Below are 16,336 nucleotides of genomic sequence, written 5' to 3' on the forward strand. Positions count from 1 at the left end.
AAGCTTACCACCAACTTGGATGCAACATGTCCTTAAAAATTCATTTTCTTCACTCTCATCTTAATTTCTTCCCACAAAACTGTGTAGCTGTGAATGACGAACATGGAGAAAGATTCCATCAAGACATTGCCTTAATGGAACAGAGATATCAGGGCCGTTGGAATGAAGCAATGCTTGCAGACTACTGCTGGTCTGTGTGTAGGGATACTCCAGAAGTGTTTTATAAAAGACAAGCTAAACGACAGCGATCTTACAATGAATCGGATGGACTTAATTGAAATTTGGTGGTACAAACTTCTTTTATTTGTCGAAACACTAAGAATAATGTTTTTTTTTTATTAATTTTGTACTTAAAATATTCTAAAAGAAACATAACAATATTGTTTTATGTACTTTCACTTTTCACGTATAGTATAACTACTCTTTAAGAAATTTGGACTTTCACCCCATTTTTTGAACAGGCCTCGTATAGTTTGTTACTTGATCAGAGATCACCACAGTTGGTTGTTGTAATAGCATCAGAGACAGATCAATTAAAATGTTTTGCCTTACTGTCAAAATTCACAAATTCAAAAAGAGAGAAGAGCTGCATTAGAGGGTTTTTATACAATTAATTCATTTCCAATGTATCTTCCTTCCTTTATTTCGCGTATGGAGAATTTTCATGTTTTCTCCATCTATTGTGTAGTTTGTTTCTTCTAGATGACCATATATAGATGATTTTTTGTCTGATAATAAATGCTCCCGGAATATCATGTTAAAATTTCTGCCTGCTGAACAGTGACCACATTCTAATTTATATATGCTTGATTTTTTCTACTTATCCTTTTTGGGTTCTGCGTTGAATAACATGTTCACCATATCATTCTTACTACTGAATGATGTAATTATGTTGAGTTTTGGAAAATAGTTTTTTTATGTTGTAATTATGTAATTATGTTGAGTTTTGGAAAATAGTTTTTTATGTTTTCGGAGACCATTCCGAAATAGCTTAATTATCTGTACTTATAAACGCGACAGTCACTCATTTATTCACCCTTGTTTCTCCGTACCGGTGAGTCCTAGAAAGCTTAAATTTGATATAAAGGTGCTTCCTAGGTCTTAGATGCACACTATGTTGTATTTGTGCATTAAGAAAGGATTTTTAAATATTCCAACTGGGGCGCCAGCCGCGGGGGAAAAATGTGTGCCAATAAAACAAAATTATCTTTTTATCACTGTTTCTCCATGCCCTTGAATTTTCAGTGGGTGAATTTATGTATAGTATCAGCATTGCACCCGTGCAAAATCGACGCGGATCGCTAGTGCTAGCATATTTCATTGCTTATTTACGTTCTGAATGATTTAGATACAAGTTCATTCCTGATCATTTTTTGGTTCTTGTTGGGATTAGTTTCTCAATTAAGTTGACGAGAATATTGTTATTAGATACTATCTGCTTTTTGATCCTCATTTATTATTGAAAATCCTTTTCTGATGACGAAATCATAAATGCTTCATGTATCATTGATCTGAATGCCATCAATTTATGTGATAATTGACTCAAAGAATAATAGGGATTGTACAAGTCCGTAAATGAAGTCAAGAAAACTTTATAAGGAAAAAAGATGTTGTTTTTCACACTATGGGATAATGAGAAAACGTGTATGAATCCCCAACCTCCAGAGATGTTCGGTTTGATTAAACTTCATAAAGTAGGCAATGCCTTCAGACCAGTGGTATCCTATATTGACACTCCAACCGGTGAGTTGACAAAATTCTTGATTTATAAGTCCAGAGAGCTAACAAATTTTATACCAGCAAACACCGTTATAAATTCTATTGACATAGCCAATAAGCTGACTAATATTAACAACATTATCAACAATAAACTCTGTCCTTCTAAGCAACAAAGTGATCCAAAACATCATCATGCATAGTGGACGTGATTTTCCAGATAAGACTGATTTAAGTCAAAGTTATCAGTTTCTTCAGCCGTATCACTACCTGACATTTTAATTTCTGTTCAACTTTATAATACCGTATTTGTCTACACCACGTAACTCACTACTCTGACTTTACAGCGATATATCCGAATGAATTCCTCCAGCCGATTGCAGTTAAATCTGATTAGCCAGCGTAAAGAGGTTTGTTGAATCTATCAAATAATTGCAAATTTACGTGGTGATCATGTGGCGATCACGCATCTATCATTGTTTGGGTTACTTTGTTTGTTGGGAGAACAGAGTATAAATTGGTATCCTTCAAAATGTTTCAACAAACAAATGCCTTTTTGTGCTGAAAGACATACTGAGGAACTATACAACCTCTTTGATACCTGTCTCAAACAAAATTATTTCAAATACAATAAAAACTTTTTCGTGCAATATTCAGGCCTCCCAATGGGGGTTACCGTTAAGTCCCTTATTAGCAGATATTTTTATGGATAACTTAGCAAATACGAGTATCCCGAAGAATGCCTTATCACAGAAACAAATTTCATTCTGGTTTAGATATATGGATGATATCCCCGTGGCATTCGACGGCTCGAAAAGACAGATGAATCAGTTTTTGAATTTCCTCAACACTCTCCAAGATACGATAAAATTCACAGTTGAAATTGAACAAAACACAGCACTAACTACCTGGATCTCACTATTACAAAAATCTATCATAAATTTCAGTGTAACATCCATTGGAAAACACTTTTGCGAACTGTGAACTCCTATGGATTCTTTCAGTCCATCATCACATTATGGGCATTCAGATCAGTGATACTTATGATTTCTACAATAGAGAAAGTTTTTCAAGAAGAAATGAAGATCATAAATCAGATAGCATCTAATAACCATATTTCCGTCAAATTAATTGAGAAACTGATCTCCAATACGAACCAAAAAATTATCTGAAACGAACTGAATCTGAAGAAGCTAAGAAATATGCTAGCATAAGCTATTTGGGAAAGCTTTCCATAAACATTTTTTCTCAACAACATAATTACATCATTTACTGGTGAGAATAATATAGAAAACATGCTACTCAATGGAAAACCCAAAAGGAAATAGTGAAAAAAATTGGGCATATACAGTACGATGCAAATGTATGGAATAAATTCGATATTCACAAAAGGAGCGTCTTTCGGAAGAAATCCAAAAACAGGTCAACTTTAATTTTTGACGGCCCATCTCATGATATTCATATGAAAGACGTTTTGTCACCAGTTTTGGCGTGATGACGTAATCGACAATTTTTTTAAATGCAAACAGGGGTCATGTGGCACCCCATTCAAAAGGTCTACTAGTCGTCTATTCAACGGTATAATGGTTTCAATATGTATTAATACAGGGTCAACCAAAATTATGTATTCAGAAGACTGGAATTACAAATAATAGTAATTCGTTGAACCAAATAATGCTATTCACCGCCACTGAGAATGAAGTATCGTACTGTCTTCTATTGTTTTTGTTGATTAGAAAAAAGAAATGGTGATAAAAGTCCTACACTCTACTTGAGATTAGTCAATGTCATTGAAGTGAAGTATCATTGAAGCGGTTGACATTATTTCTAGAAAAATATTTAAATCACTCATAATCTGGCAATGAAAGTAACAGAAACCCAAATAATTGAAATTTTAATTATGATTGGCTGTGGAGATAAAGTAAGGACTCAGGCAGAAGTTCGTGATTTATTCAATGCGAAATACCCCAACCGAGAACCCGTTTCTCAATCAACAATAAGTAAAATTGAGAAAAAGTTTCGTGAAACAGGCCATGTTAAAGATCTCCCTAAAAGTGGTAGAAAATCAATTTCAGAAGTCCAAAAACTTGATGTGGTACTTGCGTTCCAAGAAAACCCCCATACCAGCACGAGGCAAGCCGCACCGGATAATAATTTACACCAATCGACTGTTGTTAGAGTGTTGAAAAAAGAAAAGTTGCATCCGTATAAAGTTCAGCTGGTCCAAGAACTGTTAGAAGATGACTTTGACAGAAGAGTCGAATTTTGCGAAATCATGATGGAGCGCTCGCACAGAGATCGGAGTTTCATACAAAATATAATATTTTCAGATGGAGCTACTTTTATGCTCAACGATCACGTAAACCGTCAGACTTATCGATACTGGGCAAGAGAAAATCCACATTGGATGAAGGAGCATAGCACACAATATCCACAAAAAGTGAATGTTTGGGCCGGCATTTTGAACAACCAGATAATAGGACCATACTTTTTTGAGGAAAGCGTAACTGGTGCTCGGTATCTACACTTTCTTCAAGATTATCTGATGCCACAACTGAATCAGCTATTTCCAAATAGAAATGATTTGTGGTTCCAGCAGGATGGAGCGCCCCCACATTACGCCGTTGATGTAACGAACCTACCTGGATACTGTTTTCCGAGGAAAGTGGATGGGAAGAAGAGGGCCGATCGAATGGCCACCAAGGTCTCCGGATTTGACCCCGTTAGACTTTTTTTATGGGGGTACTTAAAGAGTAAAGTTTACCAAAATCGACCAAATGATTTAGAAGAGTTGAAGGAACGCATCAGAGCGGAGATTGCACAAATAACCCCCGAAGTTCTCGGAAACGTTAGAAATGAATTCAGTGCCCGGCTTTCACATTGCATCATAGCTGAAGGTCATCAATTTGAACATTTATTATAATTTTATTGTACTTCAATAAATAACATGTTTTGGTTTATCTTGTATAAATGAATATTGGCATGGTTATACCGTTGAATAGATGATAAGTAGACCTTTTGAATGAGGTGCCACATGACCCCTGTTTGCATTTGAAAAAATTGTCGATTACGTCATCACGCCAACACCGGTGACGAAACGTCTTTCATATGAATATCATGAGATGGGCCGTCAAAAATTAAAGTTGACCTGTTTTTGGATTTCTTCCGAAAGACGCTCATTTTGTAAATATCGAATTTATTCCATACATTTGCATCGTACTGTATAGACCAGAATGTAGTGATTATTGAGTACCTACTTATACACAGGCTAGATGGGCAGAAATTTCAACATAAGATACCGGGAGCATGTATTATCAGATGAAAAAATCAGCTATATACGGACATCTACATGAAACAAACCACACAATAAATAAAGAAAACATGAAACTTCTCCATTCGTGCAATAAAGAAAGGGAGATGAATCTGTTGCATCATTGGAAATGAACAAATTTTATAAAAACTCCAATTTCAAAACCCTCAATGATCAAGTAGAACTATGTAGCTCTCTGCTTTCAAATTTGTGAATTTTGATAACTAGTTCAGGATAAGTTCAGTATTCATTGGCAGCTGAAAAAATCCACTAGTAGGTTTTTGAATATCAATAGTTGGTATTCTTGATATACTATAGAAAATAAATAGTTAGTGTTTCAGTATTGGTATTGATAATTCAGATAATATCAATTTGTTATTACTGGTAGCTAAAATGTTTTTTACTACTTGAAAGAAATGCATGATAGAATTGTAAAATATATAAGGGTATCCCAATTCCTTGTGATTTTTAGGTGAATTGGAACTCACTTCTGGCACCATAGATGTAAACGGTACCATTTCATATGCATCCCAAGAGCCCTGGGTGTTTGCAGCTACAATTCGTCAAAATATCTTATTTGGTTCCAGTTACGATAAACTTCGGTACAATGACGTTGTACGTGCATGTGCTCTAGAAAAGGACTTCACCCAATTTCCGAATGGAGATCTAACAATGGTTGGAGACAGAGGAGCTTCTCTTAGTGGTGGGCAGAAAGCTCGAATAAATTTGGCAAGAGCGGTGTATAGAGAAACTGATATATATTTGTTTGATGATCCTTTGTCGGCTGTTGACATCCATGTTTCGAAACATTTGTATGATGAATGTATCAATGGTTACTTGGTTGGAAAGACTAGGATATTGGTTACACATCAAGTACATCATTTGAAGGAAGCTGACCATATAATTATTTTCAATAATGTGAGTTATTCCGGAAACCCAGATTCAGTTTCTTCATTTTTGAAAAAATAAAAATATGCAGACCCCTGCATTTCTTTCAATAAACGTATAAATATGTATATGAAAAATTATATAGTATTATATCGAAGAGGAACATACAGTGAATCAGTAAAGAATGAATTTATTGTGTGGAAAAAATCTTTTCGGAAACACGAACAATCAATTTTCGTTCTGAAATGCACATTTATTTTGCACGGTATTTTTTTTAAATAGTAACCTCTTTTTTTGACACTGCGAGTTAGCCGATTCATTCAGGAAATATAAGAATATGAAATTCATATCATAATGGTATCGAATTGATTTTCTACCAGTTGATTGAACAAAGTAATTATCAAGGTTTTAGAACTGAATTGACTGCTATATATGTGGAGCTTTCTTTTGTATGTCACTGTGAACATATTTTCTAGTTCTGAACTAATTCTTCTTATTATCGCAAAACAGACATCTGTTCTTTGCACTATGGTGAGTAGTGGCAGTTAGGAAAAAATATAAGTATCGCATCATACTATTCGAAAAACTTCATATGATCCAAGGTAAGGTCCCTTGGACCAATTTTTATAGGGTTATATGATATGGATATTAATATGAATATTCAAATAGAATATATATAATGAACATCATTAATTTGAGTGTGATTTATTAATAACACTAAACATGAATGGTATACAAGTAGACCGCATTGGATTTACGATACAGGGTGATAATACATATGATTATATATACATATATATATAATATAGTGCTGAACAATCAGATGAGGATTTGAAGTAATTTTGAAGTCGACAAACCCACAAGTCTCAATTTCCCATTTAATTTAAGAATCGATACTGTAGGTGTTCTTGATTTCGTTAGGTATTTCTTCAAATTTTGTGTCTTTAGGGTCACATTCAACAAATTTGAATTTGAATAAACCAAAATTCAACATATGCAATGCATCACGAACAATGAGTGGAGGTCCACTGTTTCGTATAACATTGGTTTTGATTACGGATTACCTTCAAATATAAAATTTGCATAGCCTAATGGTTCAAATGTCATACCTACATAATTCCTCAAACATAACTTATTATTATTCAAAGGAATATTTTTGGAGTATTCAAAATATAAATTCTCTGAAGTAGCGGATTGTGTAAAACTGGAATCCACTTCGAAGTTATAATAATTTTTTCTATAATTCATTTGACATAATTGGTATTACGTTAACCTGGCTATCAACAAATTTATTCTGAGAACTCAAATTAAAAATTTATTCAGTTTGTGAACTATTATCTGAAAGCCTATTATTTGAAAGCCGACAAAGGTAACAAAGTAGTAATTCTGGATAAATCGGGCTACTACGAAAGGGTCAATATTCTCATTACTAACGGACCTTATGCGAAACTGTTCAGGAACCCGTTACCAAAGATGATTGCCAAAGTAAAAGACGTCCTCAAGAAATGCGACAACATACTTACCCCTCAACTGAAACGGAAGTTACAAGTTTCCAACCCAACGGTGTCGAAACTATATTGCCTCCCAAAACTTAACTCAAGGTTACAGTACATTAAGTGTGTATGAAGATCGCTCCTATAAAAATGTCATTTAAGTGCTGCAAATCAAAACCGTTCATCCATTATGTTTGTGAAAACTGTTCTTCAGTGTATCATCGAAGCTGTCTTTAAAGAAATTATAAAAATGTGATTGAATTTTTACATGATAACATAATCCTGTGTTGTGAGAAACATGCTGGAAGCAGCCCAAAAAAAGAAAGCCTACTGGAACAGACCATAAGTGACCTATCAGCCGATAATATTATGAAAGACAAGTTTATGTAAAAATTGAACAAGGAAATGCTGTTAAATGATGCTCTGCAACTAGAATCGGACTTCAATGAGTCGCAGAATGAACACATAAAAACAATAACCGAAATGCAAAAACTAATTGACGAGCTACAACAAAAAGAAGTAAATTATAAAAAAACAACTAAATGTTGTGGAAGCCAAACCAACCCAATGGTGCAAAAAAGCAGAGGAACTTCAAATGAAATGATGATACCAGTTTTTTCAGAAAGCAATACTCAGATATGTAAAAATAGCAGGAAAAAACAGCCGAGCTGAATACAAATAATGCATCTACACAGACACCATATACCAATACATTGTTGCCAAAGCGAAATACTTTTCCTGATAATCCTGAGCCAATAAATGGGGTGGTAAATAGCATGAATAAATTTGTGAGTGATGATAATGCATTCCAACCTGAATTTTTGGGTTCTTGTAAGAGTATGGATATTTCGAACAATGCAAAAAATATAGCAAACTATATGAATAATAATAAACAAGTCAAGAAAAATATCAAAAATAAAAATATAAAGGGACATGACAAATTGTTTGGTTTTACAGTCACCGTGCAGGATGAAACATTCACGGCGACCAACATGAAGCAACAAGATATAAATTCACTGAGCCTCCTCGAAGAAACTGAAGAAGTTGTTAGTAAGGTCACATCTGAAAGTATTATGAAACTGTCATGAATGTTTCCAATTCTGATTATATAAATCAACCAAGGGCATCTCAACATTTGCTATCGAGTAATATGATGAAGAAACGTGTATTTATCCTGGGTGATGACTATGGAAAGGGGTTTTCTAGAGTTTTGGAACAATTTATCGATAATGAAAACTTTACAATTGAAGAACATGTACAATCTAATATAGAAATCGCCAAGATCACAGAGAACCTATTTAGCCAGGTGACACAATATGGAGGGGACGATTTTGTTCTCGTAATGTTCAACACTCATAATATCAGTAATCAGGTAAGTCTTAACAGAGCTTTGAGAAATTTAGTACCTATAAGTAAATTCACAAATCTGCTGATAATCATAGAACAAAATTGCCCTCTCGAAAGAATAATTATAAATAATGTAAATAGGTACATAGGTAGATATCGCAATTCAAAAAGAAATACATCAGTACAATATCTAGTAGACCCAAAAATATTGAATAGTAAAATGTGCATTTGTGACAATGTTAAAAGGTTTATATTAGGGACTGAAGACATATATCTAGCTTTAAAAACAATTAAAATCAATATTGATGAGAGAATGCCATCAGGGCAGATTGGAGATAATGGGGATTGTGTTATTGATTCGATGTGTGAAACACGTGGTCATATTCTCTTACATTTGCCTCCATACTATTGTGTGTTTATATCTGTTTAATATCTCGACAACTCTCAGAAGTTGAGAAACTTGTGCGAGCTATGGACTAACGAGGTCTTGCCTTTTAACGTGTGATTCCTAACACGGTTGCAGAATCATCCCAGCTTCAACCAGATAAATTCTCTCGAGAAAAATATCTGGTCGAGACAGGAATCGAACCCACGGTCTTCCGATCATGAGTCGGGCGCACTACCACCGAGGCCAATTCCACAATCCAATTGAAATGGTTTGGGCCACAATGAAAGAAAGCTTGCGGAATGTAATCAGTCACCGACTTTGAATGCTGTAGTGCTTGATAATATAAGGCGAGTGGTGAATGAAGTAGGTAATAGTGATGTGTGGAAGAACTGTGTGGCCCACGTTATAAAAGAAGAGAACAAATATTATGTGCATAGTTCCATAAATCCGATCGTTATTCAACCCGAATATAGCGAAGAAGAATTTTGATTTTTCTAGCAATTTTGTTTGTAAATATATGTTTGACGAGAATTCGGTGTGATTATTTGTGTTTTCATTTTACAGTTTTCCACTCGGAAATCAACTACTTTAAATTTCGAAGTTTTTCATAATCACCCATGGTGAAAAAATTTAGTTGAGATAACTTTTTCATGGGGTGATCAATTGCTATGATTGTAAGAATAAGTAACTGAAAAACTACCACTGAAAAATAATAATCCGACACCTATTTCGGCATATTATTTTTTGCTGTTCCAATTGGTATTGGAAATACTATACAAATGTTCCTTTAACAAACAGACGAGTACCTACTTCACAGGTTTTTGTGTCTGGCAAATCAGGTACACAACATATATCACGCATCAACACGCACCTCATAAATTTTGTTGGCCACAAAAAACTGTTTTATTCCATTTTTGAAAACTGCGAAGATTCACTTTTTAGGATCTAATAACTTACTCATTGAGCCCAAAAGTTCGACTTTTGCCGACATTTCGGAAAATTCAATAACAATATCACTAGATTACTAATTATACGTGAGAACGGTTATCACGTCGCCAATGTTCTATATGAATATTCAAATAGAACATAAATAATGAAAAGCACTAATTTGAGTGTGATTTATTGATAACTCTAGACATAAGTGGTATGTATACAAGTAGACCGTCATGGATTGGGAGTCGAGGTACAAACATATAAAAATATAGTTTAAAAAAACTAAAAAACACGCTTTTGGAGAACATCAAACTAAAAAGTTGAAAATATTTTTTTTAATAAGCTCAAAACAATATCGATTGTGAAAAAAGCTTGGGCTCAAAGCGTTTACGTTTTTTTTCACAATAATTCTAGTATTTTTCGATCGTTATTGTTATAAGCTAATTTGAAAACAAAATTATTTTTAACTTTTTAGTTCGATGTTCTTCAAAAGCGTGTTTTTTAGTTTTTTTTAACTTCTCAGTTCGATGTTCTTTGAAAGCGTGTTTTTCATTTTTTTCAAACTATATTTATTTATGTTGATTTCCTTTTTAACAATCTATCAAAGAGGTTACGTACAGCGCCATCTACCTGCGAATAGATCAAGAAATATCAAGGAGGTTACGTACAGCGTCATCTGCCCGCGAATAGATCAAGCAATAATGCCGATAATTCTGTCAATACAGATCCCGAGCTTGAAAGTTACAAACAAACATACATACATACATACATACAGGTGAAGCTAATATAAGGCGTGTGAAAAGAGAACTGGTTTTTACACCAATTTATGGATTTCCGATAAAGGGTGATACAAATACACATATATGACAGTAATGTTGGTAATTTTGTTTCCTTACGTAAATAATCTTCATCGCAGCTTATGTTAGACAGTATCATGACCGAATTTTTTAGATTAGAATAACCGAATGAGTTGATTGAAGTAAATGTTACTTTAATTAATGTAATGCTCAAACTAAAACCCTTTCCGAGCATTTCAGTATTCAAGACGGAAAATATGTTGATAACAGTTCATTGAAAATTGTTGCTACATTCATTTTTCAGTAAATTTTTCAATTAGTCGATATTATATGTAGTTTTGTATTGGACATCCTTTGAAAGACCACACAAAAAATTTAAAGGGTCAGATCTAATGATTTTGAGGGCCGAGAACCGCAAAAGTTCACATGCCGAGAGTTGTTCCCGAAAAGATTTTTCAATTCTTGATAATTAGTACTCCTTACTTCATGCATACATTCATATATAGTCTGCATCTGCTTGTATCTAGACTAAAAACTGTATATAACTTACAAATTATCATGAAAGAACGTATAAAAAAATCAAATGAATTCAATTAAACTGATTCAATACATAGTACACATCATGAATGAATTGGTAAATATGACAAAATTTGGCTTCATGTACTAAAAATGAACAAAAAAATTAGATACTTACGACTTGTATTTATTTGAAGGTGATTGACAATGTTTCATGATGAATTTCATTAGTTTGGACTTCCATTGTTAGATATTATATAAAATGATTTGAAATCCCTGAAGAAACTGAAAAAGAAAACAATTATATGAAGTAAAAAAATTCAAATGAAATAATAGTGAAATAAAATACAAGTAAAAATAGGTGAACATAAAACAATTGAACAAAAAATAAAAATAAAAACTTAAGAGATTCCAAGCCAAGTTATTTCACGACGTTTCGTTTGTGGATACTAAACGTCGTGAAGTAACTTGGCTTGAAGTCTCTTAACATTTTATTTTCATTTTCGGTTCAATTGTTCTATTTTTACCTATTTTCACTTGAATTTCATTTCACTATCATTTCATTTTAGGTTTTTATGCTTAATATAATTGTTATTGTCAGTTATTCATTTTCAATAATTCGTTTTTTTTTCAGTTTTTTCAGGGATTTCAAATCATTTTATATAATATCAGACAATGGAAGTCCGAACTAATGGAATTCACTTGTATTCATTTTTCAGTCAACTGTAATATTTTTGATTGTTAATAGGGGATTATAGAAAAAGAAGGAACTTTCCAAGACCTATCTGAAAGTGATAACTTATACGCAAAGCTGCTGACTGCCGAACCTGAACCCACAGAAGAGGAGAGATTAAAACAAGTTGAATCTGCTGTAATATCACGAAAACTGTCGCTAAGGGTAAATGAAATGAATTAGCTCAATAATAAATGATAGATCAATCATATTTTCTATTGATTTTAGAGCAGAAACTCATCTTTATCAAGTGCTGTGAGCGAAATCAGTCTGACCGAAGCTATAATAAAAGAACACATGGAGGAAAATGAACAAGAAGAAGAAGAAGAAATAAAATTGAAAGACATTCAAGAAGATTCGTCCAAAGGAAAAATCCATGGATCTCTGTTTTGGAAATACCTTACATCGGGAGGAAATATTTTTTTTGTAATCTTCGTTTCATTCTTATATATTACTACACAAGTAATAGCCAGTGGGGTGGATTATTTCGTCAGGTACTGGGTTGATTTAGAAGAAGCACGAAACCTCACTTTCGAATTCAATACCACTGAAGAAATAAAAATCGAACCAACGTCACCATTGTCTACAGATACTTGTTTGTACATCTATGCAGGAGGTTTAGTCCTACTTTTCAGCATTGCTCTTTTGAGATCGATGTTGTTTTACAAGCTTGCAATGTTCTGTTCACAGAAACTCCATGATATCATGTTTTCTAGTGTGATAGATGCGACTATGAGGTTCTTCGATACGAATCCTAGTGGAAGAATTTTGAATAGATTTTCGAAAGATATTGGTGCTGTAGATGAACTTCTTCCAAAAGTGATTCTAGATTCTGGACAGGTATGATAAAGACCGTATTTTTTTAAACTTTTTCTGAAATCATTCTCAATCATTTTTATTCGATGTTCTCGATCTCTTCACTATTTAAATTCCAGCTGTTTTTGTTTCAATGTCCGTGTTATTTATAAACATGTCTGTATATGAAACGAAATGACATGAAAAGACGATATATTTATTTTACAATTTCAGATTTTGCTTCTGATGGTCGGTTCATTACTGTTGGTTGCAATTGTGAATAGTTATACTCTAATTCTCGTAGCTATAATTGGAGTACTCTTCCTATCTATCAGAAACGTTTACCTAAAGACTTCCAAGAACATAAAACGTCTTGAAGGAATCAGTAAGTGGATTTAATTTATTAAAATTCAGTATATAATTAAATTTTCAAAAACAGTGACAGTAGCGATTTGTCTCCACCGTAAAAAAAATTATGTAATCATTCATTTAACTTTCAATTAGAGAGAACAAAATCTGGGTTGGGTGATCGAATGGAACTCGTAATACCAACCATTTTGTTTGCTACTACGGCAGATATAATCAGTTGTATATGCGTTTGCTACGATACCGAAAGGTATATCTCAAAGTCTCAAAAACGCCTTTTTGTTGTTTGATTCAACCATGGTCTACCAGCCTGGATTTTTTCTCTTACCATGACCCCGACCATTTTTTTCTCTTACCATGATTCCGATCATAAGAGCTTATGTTCTTATATTATTATACTCTATTATTATACTTCTGAATCTGTCAGTGGATTCAACAAAAAAAATTCAATTCGATTTCTTTTGCTTTCTCCTCAACAGTTTATTTATCAATTGAGCATGATTTATCCCAATAGATAAGCAACAGTTGGCATTTACACATATATAGGATGATATACGAGTATTCATATATTCGTTCAGACCATAAAATTGATCCAAATCGCAGTTTCTATATACAGTGTGACCTATTTAAGATGGAAGCACCCTTATAAAACTTACTTTTTTAACCGATTGGAATGATTTTTTTTTTGTTAGGTAGATATTCAAAAAGTCTATTAGGACATCAATTATCATGAATAAATCTCAATTTCCAGGGCCAACTAATCTTATTTTTCAAGGTAAAAAATCTAAAAAAATTACTAGCGATTTTTTTAGAAAAACTCTGACTACACCACTGGATTTGTGACATTTTCAAATGGGTAACATGTAAATTACGTTGAAATGCGTCAATCAATAAAAAAGTTATAAAGGAATGAAATTTGAAAAATATGCCGTTTAATCAACCCACCAATTCATGTTCAGGAATTTTATGAAAATTCTGTATACTCCACTGGATTCAGGATGTCTTGAAATATTACTGATCACAGTTTCATCGAAATCTGTTCGGTAATAAAAAAGTTATAAAGGAATAAAATTTGAAAAATATGTTGTTCAATGGAATTTTAGCAACGTTCTTACTACACCACTAGATTAGGGGCAATATTCAACAAAATATTATTTATTCAAATAAAATTCATGAAACGTTTATGGGAGAATCAATTTCCTTTCATAATGTATGTCGAACCATATCAATCAATCAGTTTATCACAACAAACTTTAGTGTCAATAATTTCAAATGAATCTACAAAAAACTAACTGTAAGTACATTTTTCTGATTGCTACAAACTAGCGGAAAACAATCTTTTATTCACAATCAATGTAAAAATAGAAACCAAGAAGATACCGAATTGAAAAATAAATGAGTGCAATTCATATTCTGGTGGCCTCCACCAAACTTCCATCCAATTCAATGCATTTATCATATCGCTTACGAATATTTTTTAAAGTATTCCTCAATTGTTGTGGAGTAATTGCATCGCAAGCTTGCTGAATTCTGGTTCACAGTTCCACTCGATTCCTTGGTCGTGATTTGTAAACCTTTTGTGTAACATAACCCCAAAGGAAAAAATCGAGTGAAGTAAGGTCAGGCGATCTTGGTGGCCATCCAATTAATGTACTCCCCCTTCCTATCCAACGATTAGGGTAATTTTGATTCAGCCAACTCTTCACAATTCCCGCATTATGTATGGAACAACCATTTAACTGAAAATATAAATTTCTTGTTTCTGCAAGGGAAGTTCATCTATTGCGTCCGAAAATTCATTCCTTAAAAATTGTAGGAAAATCTCGCCATTCATGTTGCCGTCGAAAAAGAATGGTCCAATTATCCTTTCATTCAGTATTCCACACCAAACGTTCACTTTTTCTGAATACTGCCTTTTACAGTTTATCACCCAGTTAGGATTTTCAGTGGCCCAATAGCGAATATTTTGTGATGAAACCACTCCATTTGTTGTGAAACTAGCTTCATCACTAAATAAAATTTTCTTTAAAAATTGCCTGTCATTAAGATACTCGCCCTGGGCCCATAAGCAGAATTCCAATCGTTTTTCTTGATCACCTAGTTCCAGAGTATGTAAAAACTTTGGTTTAAATGGCCTCAATTTATTTTTCTTCAGACATCGCCTAACATTCTCCCTAGGTAAGTTTAAATCTAAGCTGGCATCCCTCAAACTACTATTTGGATTATTTCTGAAGTAATCTAATATAGACTGGTTATTTTCGTTCCTTCTTCGTATATTGTTCTTTAAAATATATGTGGTTACTGCTCCAGTCCGATTGAAAACTTGGTTTATTTTATGTACCGTGCTGTTACTTATGGCTGGACGATTTGGGTGTCTTTCATTGAATATTCTAGTTACTTCTCTTTCACTCCGGTAATCATCACCGGAAAGACGTATAATTTCGATTTTTTCTTGAATTGACAATTGAGCCATTATCTGTTTTTATTTTGAAACACAAATTATTCAGTTCACTAATGGTGCGTAACAAAATGACAATTTAACAAAATGACAATTCATGCGCAAATAAATAGATGAGAAACTGTAAGTCACAGCTAACTTGTTTATTTCATTAATGCATTCTGAATAACAGGCAGTTAAAATTGCAAATCTCATTTTTTGCTATTCAACAAAAGGAAGAAACCACAGCTGATGTTACCTACTGGAATGATGATAATTATTATCCATTGCATATTTTTTTCGTTATAATTTCTATTGGGAGTACATTAGACTTGTCTTATATTGTTGAAATTGTTTTCATGAAGATTAACCAGGAGTTCTCTCCTGATTGTACTTGTTTATGTATCCACTCCACTTCGAGAAATACCTATAGACTATTTTTACCATCATGATTTTCAGATGTTATAATTGTACGACATTGCAATAATCACCCCAATAATTTTTTCAATAATCAACAGTGGTGTAGTAAGAACGTTGTTAAAATTTCATTTTACAACAAATTTTTCAAATTTCATTCCCTTATAACTTTTTTATTACTGAACAGATTTCGATGAAAC

The 16,336-nt window shown here is 33.3% G+C and overlaps 1 protein-coding gene across 2 annotated transcripts in view; it reads left to right on the forward strand.

Moving 5' to 3' along the window:
* The window catches only part of LOC111511378 (ATP-binding cassette sub-family C member 4), a 197,209-nt gene that overhangs the window by 157,070 nt on the left and 23,803 nt on the right, over positions 1–16,336 (forward strand). For both annotated transcript variants that reach the window (XM_074185489.1, XM_074185490.1), the window contains exons 8-11: positions 5,499–5,944; positions 12,137–12,286; positions 12,350–12,961; positions 13,151–13,301. In XM_074185489.1, the coding sequence (XP_074041590.1) occupies positions 5,499–5,944; positions 12,137–12,286; positions 12,350–12,961; positions 13,151–13,301 (1,359 nt within the window). The remainder of the gene's footprint in view (positions 1–5,498; positions 5,945–12,136; positions 12,287–12,349; positions 12,962–13,150; positions 13,302–16,336) is intronic.

Source organism: Leptinotarsa decemlineata, unplaced genomic scaffold (assembly GCF_025532065.1).
Source record: "Leptinotarsa decemlineata unplaced genomic scaffold, Ldec_3_MD MMD2_tig00026375_RagTag_RagTag, whole genome shotgun sequence".
Taxonomy (NCBI): domain Eukaryota; kingdom Metazoa; phylum Arthropoda; class Insecta; order Coleoptera; family Chrysomelidae; genus Leptinotarsa; species Leptinotarsa decemlineata.